The following is a 9,421-nucleotide window of genomic DNA, read 5'->3' on the forward strand; positions in this document are numbered from 1 at the left end:
TATCATTTATAGCAGGGCAATGAGCTGTCCATAGTCAGGTTGTAGAGGTGCATGATGAGAGGCCTGCAGCAGTGACTTATGGGCATCGAGGGCCAGCAGGACCTAGAAATTGTTGGGAAGAGAGATACATCTTTAATTAGATTTAAGGTCACTCCTTCATACACTGTAAAATCCAGAGTGTTAATTGAACTCTGAGAGTGTAAATACAAATTTAAGGGGATCATTTTACACTCTCAGGATTAAGTGAAAACTCTGCAGTATTGTGTTGAATGCCTGAATGAAGAAATAATGTAACATCATGTAAATGCAGAATTGGTGCAGCTGCATTAACAGCGTAGCTTTAACAACATTTGGACAAAAGAGACAGAGACGCTGACTAAACACATCCATAATGAATCTTCAATGAAAGCCAATATTCTATTCACATGAATTCTTTCACATTAATTTTTTCCTTTTTTTTTAAGATTTGTTTTTTATGCCTTTATTTATAGGACAGTAGATTGACAGGAAATGGGGGGAGAGATGGGGAGTGACACACGGCAAAGGCCGTCTCGTCTGGATCGTGAATCGAACCGGCGACACCGCCAGGCATCCATGCCTATGTGGCAATGCCTGAGTAGTATTGCGCCTGGACCAGTAGGCCAGCGGGCACCCCTCATTATTTACTTTAAACATGTAACCCATCGTTATTTATAGCTTGTTGAACAAAACCAAAAAGTAAATAAAAAACGGTGCCAAGCATAAAGTTGGAGGCATTGAAATACGCGCGTCTGTCACATGCCATCCTGTTTACCTGTCGTATTGCCTCGTCCCTGCTGTACATGCATAGGGTTGCTATCGCCGCTTGTCTCACTGCATGATGCTTATCCGTACATGCAGCAGTGAGAAGTAGGCTGGGCACATCTTCCTTCAAAAGCAGGGACACGCCTCCATGGACATTTAGCAGGTTTCCCAGGGCTGAGCAACAATGGCGACGTGTGAGGACATCTTGGTCAGTGATAAGTGGCGTCAACCTGGCTGTCGTCCTATTGGCCTCTTCTATCCACCTACTCTCCTCGTCCTCATCTGCTCCTTGCTCCAGCATTGAAGACAACACTCTCCCCGCACCAATGTATGTGGGCACATTTTTACCTTTGCCATTCCCTTTGCTCCACCCAGTAGCATTATTGCCCTTTCCACTGGCCCTTCCAGGGCTAAAGCCCACCTGCCCAATCAATCCCAACCAGTTCCCAACAGCCCTGCAGGCCATCCGGCGGACAGGGACACAAGGATCTTGAAGAAGATCTGTCAAGGCTTTGAACATTTCCGGCTGCAGGGTGGGTGGTGTGTCCTTCACTGTGGTGGGCATGAATGGATTTATGTTTCCGAGCAGGCTGCAGGTGGCAGCCCTAATCCGCTCACGAGGATGAGACAGGGCCTGCTGCAGCCCTGCAGATTCCAGGTGCACCTGAAGGCTGGCAGGCCTTGGGGAGCAGCGGGCAACTTGGGACAACAGGTTTAAGAGCTCCACAGCAGAGTCCCACAGGACATCTGCCTCCAGCAAGGCAGAGAGCAGAGAGCTTGCTGATCTGTATAGTGGGACCTGCCCTTTGGAGGCGATCACCTGGTTCGCCATGGGTGGAGAAAAGAAGCCACAGGCCCCGGCAGCTGCACTGAGACAGGGAACAGAGCGGCCAGGGTCACACAGGAGCAGACGGCCCATTAGTCGAAGAGGCAGCTCTAGTAGGGCAAGAGGAAATGTTTGGATCACCTGCCCAAACACAAAAGACAACACCCAGTCAAGTTATCACAGATCAAACAGCTGACATAAAATCAACAACATTTTCCCTGTGGCACGAGACAGTGAAATTACTATGGCCCTGATGTGCGGCTGTTGAAATAGTTATCCTCTGTTGCGTCACAGTAGTGTTTGCTAAACCAGAACGAAATCTTAACCTGCAGTAGGCCTGTCACAACGCCACAGCTATCATACAACTGGAGAATCCTGGCCATGGTCTTCGACGGCAGATCCAGGGCAAATGGAAAACACAGCAAGTGGCAGCCCAGCACTGTAAAGCTGCTGGGGCTCAAATCCTCCCCCAGTGTACCAGGAGTCCCTTTAGACAACTTACGAATCCTGCAAGGTACAAGAGGGGTTATTCTTAGCATTGTACAGACATGGTTACCGTTCTGCTTTAGGGCTGGTGGCCCAGATGAATATGTAGGCTAGGTGAGAGAGAGTACCAAAAGAAAGGGGGGGAAGGGGGGGATCATCAACACTAACCAATCAGCGTCAAGCAGATGGCTAAGGGTGTACGTGCACTTTGATGCACTCTCTGAAAACAGAGGGACACAGGACTGGGGATCCTTGGTAAAGACAAACAGCATGGCAGACAGGAAGACATATAGCCCTGATGAAAAAGGAGATGGGGGAAAGTAATGTCAAATCATGTGAAATCATTAACATATAGTAGTTGCTTTCGATCAAATGGAGACTTCATATTACGATTTACCGTTTGCTGAACAGAACTCGGTGTTGAGTGAGGTTTCTTCTAGTGATGAACCAATTCTACACCACATGTTGAACAGAATTTCTGAATCTATAGATGATGGGAGCGGGCCATTTTCCTGCTGAAGTAAGAAAAGTGAACACGACTTTAGGGGTTTAAATCGACTTTATAGTAATGGTTGTTAGCAGTTGTGCTTTACTGTCTGACCTCTGAGAGTGCGTGCAGAACCAAAGACAGGAGGCCATCACACTGTCCCCATCCTGGAGGTAATGAAAGTTGGGGCTGAGGGGGGTGAAACAGACAGTGTTGCATTACTTTACAGTTTAGACTAGATATATTGTTACTGTTAAACACACTGGTGCACATTGCACAGAATTAACATTCCCAATATATTGGTTACCTTATGTGAGTCACAGAGGAGGTTCTTCGCCAGGACAATTAGATTATCCATGGTAACATCCACAGACACCCCATGATGGGTAAACATGGACAAAACTGAGGCAGCCAGAGGCTAGATGGGGGTTAGCAAACAAATGTATGAACACCTCATAATTCACACACATATTATGAAACATTGGAACTGGAAGCAGTGAAGTCACTAGTGATCAACTTATATATCTGAAAAATGTCTATAAATATAAAGAAAAGAATGAATGGAGCAAAGTCTGTCTGTTTTTCTGACCGGGTGCAAACCAAAACAATTTATATCTATCAGCAGAATTGGAAGAAATGTATTAAAAACATTCCTTTGGTATGTGCACTATGCTGCAGTTGCCATGTTTGTTTCACTGAGTAGAGACCGTTTAATATGGCACAACCCCTTCTATCCACTTTTCACTTCCAATGTTCCCCAGGCTTTCTTTGGGAGAAGGCAAGCTTGGGATCCAAGGTTACTTTGGGGGTTTTGCTTTGAATTATAAAATGTGTTGTCCACATCCACGAAGATTAAAAACCACCCCATAATAAACTGGGCTGGCCAAGGGTAGAAGAAGACAATTCAATGCCTTTTGAGATTGAACCACACTCCTGTGCCCACACAACCACCTACCAGGCTACCTCTTCAGCCACAAATATTTCCATAACACTTACACAATTAAATGTCAGGGAACTTTGAAATACCCCTACCACAGTTCTATAGCTGGCTGTAACAAGTGGGTACTTACTAACAAAGGGTTGGGCTTTGGTCGATTGAGAATTTTGATAAAGGCCTTGGTGAACTCTTCCAATCTACAGCAAGAGAAGAGTGTGTAAGCAATATCAATATCATGTTTAAAATTATATTTCAAATGCATAAAAGCAAAGAATACAAGATTAGATGAAGCATGGAGAGAAAATCCAGACCTTTTCTCTGTTTCTACCCAATCACAATGCCTCTCCCAGTAGGTCAAGAGAACTACCATCATTTCTCCCAGCGCTGTAACACTCCAGGGTTGCTGAGCGGGCAAAAGAGGACACAAAGCAACAAGGTTATCAGCACTGTGTTGCTTACTATGAATTCAACCAGCAATACAAAAAGAAATGTTTCCATTCCCGTGAGTAGTAACCTCAACAAACACTGGGTTTTCAACAGCAATGTAGACCAAATCAAAAAGGAGCTGGGGCAGTCCAACTTCACAGCCAATAAGGTAAGAGCTCTCAGCATCAGAGGTCAGGATCAAGTTGCGTAAGATCTTCAGGGGTTGAAGAATCTGCGATGCTCCTTCCAGAACTCCATCTATTAGCTGATCACAAAGAAATCAATTACATTGCTGACATAATGAATGGTAAAATAATCACAAATGCTGAATTGAACATATTCATCAGTACCTGGTTCTTAATTGTATTGAACTTGTTTTTCAATAGAGGAATAATGATTTGGAGGTTTGGCGTTTCAGGCTGATGACATGGGTCTGTGTAGTGGGCCAACTTTTCCCACTCCAATTCACTGTCAATATCCTGACACAAGAATAAGTGGTTACATGCATTCATGTAGTAGCACATCACTACACAACCTAAACATCAATTCCTTTTTTTTTAATGACAGAGACAACTTGTCTCAAACTTGTTCATGTCAAGGACCCTCAGTTTGACACGCATTAGGATTAGGCCATGGCCAAAATGTAACTCGAGTGTGTACAAATGCAACCATGTACCTACAACGGTCCATCTGGTTCCTAAGTATCAGTCATTTTGCTGGACCCACTGTATAATAAAACAAGTTGTCTGTGTCCTAATGCGTGTCAAACTGAGGGTTCTTGACATGAACAAGTTTGATATAAACTTCTCTACATTGAATATTGTTCTGTTTATTATGGGAGAAGATGCTGACCTTTCTGTGCGTGGCAGTCAGGGTCTCCTCCATGCACCTTCGCAACAGCTGAGGTCCGACCTCCACAGAGGGGAACTCCCGCTCATAGTCTGTGCTGATCTGACCCCTTCAAGGAATCAAAAACACAAATCCAGAGCAGGTCAAATATTACACTTTCAGAGTTAAAGATCAACTGTGATGGAGGTGCCATATACTGAATATACAGTATAAAATACTTTTCTAGTGATGACTCATTGGCTTTATTCTTTGGCTTCAGGCTCAGGCAGGCTGGTATCTGGACAGTATTTTCATCCAAGTGACTTGAAGTAACCGGGATGGTTTTGGTAAGAGGTTTGGCTGCAGAAGATATTCTTGCAGGCAATGAAGTGTCTCTTGTGTTATCCGTCTAGATGGTATAAACAGAACAGTTCACAGCTCTTCAGTGGATTTCTATGAGATTGATGTTGCATGTAAGATAAACATATAGGCGACTCTTTCACTCTCATATTTACCTGCTTGCTTTTTTTAACGTTGACCCTCTGTTCTCTGGCCTTACGAAGTAACCTGCTCTCTCCAGAGAGTGGCGCTGTCTTTTCAGCTACTTGCCGGAGCTTGAGTGCTTGCATGTCTGCGCTGGGTGTGACTGTGAGTGGGCTGAAAGCACTGCGGTCCGACAGAACTGACCCACATCATCGTGGGGAAGGTAGTCAAAGGAACAAGCACACTTTTAAAATGAAGGGCAGTCTCAAACACTGTACACAAAGATTGATATTATAACTCAATATAGCCTCACCTAGAACTCCATCAACAACAAACGGATGATGCAATAGTTCTGGCCAGGATAACCTCTTCTGGGGGTCTTTGGTCAGTAGGCCTTTCAGGAAACTCTACAAAAGCACATAAAATGTAAAAAAGACGAAAAACAATAACAGAAATGTACAAGAATAACAAAACTAAATATACACAATGACAGTTTTTAATTCTTCTCTCAGTTACGGACGGTACATATTTTGTGCAGCAGACGAATAAAGGCAAACAAGCTGTGGTATAACTTCACTTTAAGCAGTATAGACAGTGTATGATACTGAAGCCATACCATGCAATTCTGGCTCATAGTGTCTGGCCATTTGACTGGGTCTCTCACAATAAGCTGCACAAGGTGGAAGATGGAGTTGGTGTAGAACGGAGGCGCCCCCGTGTGGAGCTCATAGAGAATGCAGCCCAGAGACCACAGATCAGCAGTATGGTCATATGGCTTCTCCTCCACCAGCTCAGGAGACATGTACAGTGGTGTTCCCTTGATAGATGTCAGGACCAATGTGGAGACACTCATCGCTCTAGCAAAACTAAAGGGTAATAATGTTACACACAGCATGTTTATAGAAAATATTATAAAATGTCATTGTCATTTATTGTTGATTTACTTTTTCCACTCACCCAAAATCACACAGTTTCACCACCCCACCTTTTCCCAAAAGAATGTTTTGTGGTTTCATGTCACGATGAAGAATTCTATGTGAATGTAAATAATACAGAGCTGAGACCAGCTGGCAGGCAATCTCATGTACCTTGGATGGAAGAGAAGAACAATTAGCATCATTTAGATAAAACAAAAGAGAATCTCTCACATAATGCTTTTGGCTAAAGTCCTTAACATTACTGTGAATTATTACTTGATTTTCTGGTAGGTTTCCATCATCCTCAAGAATATGGAACAAGTCCCCTTCTGCATATTCAGTTACAACCACAACCTATCAGCAACAAATAAACAAATACAGGATAGTGTTATTACCATAAATATAATAGGTCATCCAGTAAGTAAGAAAGCTATTATTTAAGTTATTTGGGTGGTTTTATGCCATTTAAATTGGTCAACATAATGGGTTTAGATTTTTATTTTATTTTTTATGACAACAAATAATCAGAGCCGACATGACGATAGATAAACATACCTCTCTTTCAGTCTCAAAGCTGTCAAACATTTGCACGATATTAGGATGCTTAAGTCCTCTCATTATTTCAATCTCCCTCTTGAGATTGTGGAGCTCCTTATCAGTGCGCCCCACCTTTGGAATAAACTTCAGGGCCACCACCTTATAGAGACAGATGGATAGATAAATGTTACTTTTTTAACACTTACCAGTCCACTTCAAGAAAGTCAAACACAGTATCCTACTGAACAATATATATATTTTTCCCAGTTAGGCTGTTGACCAATAATCAGGATTGTGAAAATAAGCAATTGCTGGCCCAGGCCACCGGCGTGGTGGTCCGGGCACCCTAGGCTGCAATGCCAGCCTGAGAGCGTGTCGCAGGTTCAAATCCCGGTCCCGACGACCTTTGCTGCGTGTCACTCACCATCTCTAAACAGTACTGTACCGTTTCCTATGCAAACCTCTAATACAATCAATCAAAACTCTCTCTCCCCATTTCCTGTCAGTCTAAAAAAGTGGAAAACCAGGAAGAGTGGGCACTAGGGAAATGTGGGAAACCGGAGTGCCAGGTTGTAAATAACAGCACCCCAGCAACTGCCAGTGCCACAGTGTTAAAAAATCAAACCTCGGTTCGAAGTGGAGCGGTGAATCTGAGCAGCTATACCCTGTGTGTGTGTGTGTGTGTGTGTGTGTGTGTGTGTGTGTGTGTGTGTGTGTGTGTGTGTGTGTGTGTGTGTGTGTGTGTGTGTGTGTGTGTGTGTGTGTGTGTGTGGAGTGTGCCTGGCCTGCACAAAACAGCGGCCCTCCTTTAACTAGTGTGTTGTGTGTGGCCACTCAAGGTATTGCCAGGCTACGGACACGGCCAGCCACCCACCCACAGACATACCCACGGACATACCTGTCTATTGGGAGCGCTTTCACCGCTCCAAAAATCAAACCCATCAGTTTGAAGTGGAGCGGTGCTTTTGAGCAGCTATAACTAGGGTGACCAGACGTCTGTCTAGAAGAGGGCCATGTGAGACATGAGGGGTGGTGGTTGTGGTTTGGCAGCCAAGGAGTGTATGCGCAAAGTTTGGCATGGATGGGGCAACAGTCATGCAAAACACTTTCTGAGGACACTAATCCTAGAAATAATTCTAAGTGCTCACTCTTCCCTCCTGAAGTGATCACATTTCCCTAGTGCCCACTCTGCTGACTGACTCCTATACACGACAATGGAAATATTCCTTAACACTTTAACATTGTAAAATCATACACCTGCATCCTGTACCTCATTTGCAAACTGTTAATAAAATATTCAATCAATCAAAAAAACACTACACAGTAGTAGGCCAACACACGCAGGGCAGCTCCACAACTTTTGATGACTGATAGTGACAGTGACACTATGTGGAATGCATGAAGATGTATATAACGGCCATTAGGAGGGCTAGACTTACCTGACCAGTAAACTTTTTCCTTCCCTTGTAAACGCGCCCATACGAACCTTCTCCTACCAGTTCCAAAACGTGATAGGAATTCATATTTGACAACCCAATGAACATTCAAACTAACGTTGTTCTTCTCCCCCGGGTTTGTTATAAAGTTTCTTTTTCGATACTTCTTCTAGACTTATATAACTTGGACTGCAACTCTCAATGTGTAGGCCTACTGCACGGTTTAATACAGACAACATCAAGTTCGTAACAGACTCTATAATTGTACTACGATACTTTCCAAAGTACAACAAAAACAACAAAACAACGCCGTATTACGGAGCAGGATTATCTGCCAATTTACAATCATATAAAAAATACTTACAAACGCTCTCTAATTACCAAGACGTCAGCTTATTTATTTTTTTGATACATGCGATACTCTAACTTCACACGAATATATATTTTATTCATATTTTATTCCCCTTGTAATGTAAAACTCTGGGCTGGCTTTTCAATGGACAGCAGTATGCACGGGTCCTTCAGCCTAGCAACCACGTTTGCGTTCCTAGTAACCCCATGCTAGTAACTGAGGAGCAGTTGGCTGGCTCATGGGCTGGCTGGCAACCCTATGCTGGCAACCAGCAGAAACTTGTACAGTCACTCTCTACGAAACATTTCCTCTTCGTTAACAATAGGTTACAACTAGAACTAGTTTATTTAGTAACCAATTACTAAATAAACTCCCCCCCCCCCCAACACACACACAACTGAGTGTGCAACACCTATTGTGACCGCAAGATGTCAGTCCTGCTTCATAGTGAAACATGTTACCGTTCATGATGTAGCCTAGGCCAGTGGTTCTCAACCTGTGAGTCGGGACCCCCAGGGGGGTCCCCAAATTATTTTGGGGGGTCCCCAGATGATTAACTTAATGTGCAACATTGTTTTCTCGTTCAACAGAGTAAATAAACCAGCATACAGTTTAAGTGTAGGCCTATAGAGTAGACTATATCTGCACATTTCCAAAGTGACAATTTAAGGACTTTTTAATACCTCTATAAAATGACAAATTGAACATTGGCCAAATTGTCAAATATTAGGCAGAAATTGTGAAATTAGAAGATCTACAAAATGTAATGCCTCAACTCTTAGTGCTCGTCAGGGGGGGGGGGGGGGGGGGGTGTCCCCAGTTGAAATATGATTATTTTGGGGGTTGTGGCCTGAAAAGGTTGAGAACCACTGGCCTAGGTAACAGACAAATGTGCAAATGCATGTGTGTGTGCGTGCGTGCGT

The 9,421-nt window shown here is 43.6% G+C and overlaps 1 protein-coding gene across 1 annotated transcript; it reads right to left on the minus strand.

Annotated features, from left to right (window-relative positions):
- stk36 (serine/threonine kinase 36 (fused homolog, Drosophila)) lies at positions 1–8,268 on the minus strand. Its single transcript, XM_080749373.1, has 19 exons — positions 8,150–8,268; positions 6,729–6,869; positions 6,450–6,527; positions 6,214–6,344; positions 5,873–6,122; positions 5,570–5,663; positions 5,289–5,455; positions 5,013–5,182; positions 4,798–4,903; positions 4,296–4,424; positions 4,034–4,210; positions 3,831–3,922; positions 3,653–3,716; positions 2,697–2,771; positions 2,493–2,610; positions 2,264–2,390; positions 1,936–2,116; positions 794–1,750; positions 1–102 (listed from the first exon to the last, which is right to left on the minus strand). Exons 1-19 carry the CDS (start codon positions 8,252–8,254, stop codon positions 7–9), a joined length of 3,258 nt encoding a protein of 1,085 aa, XP_080605499.1. The 5' UTR covers positions 8,255–8,268; the 3' UTR covers positions 1–6.
- Positions 8,269–9,421: the final 1,153 nt, after the last annotated feature.

This window comes from Nannobrachium achirus (genome assembly GCF_963921795.1).
Source record: "Nannobrachium achirus genome assembly, chromosome: 19".
Taxonomy (NCBI): domain Eukaryota; kingdom Metazoa; phylum Chordata; class Actinopteri; order Myctophiformes; family Myctophidae; genus Nannobrachium; species Nannobrachium achirus.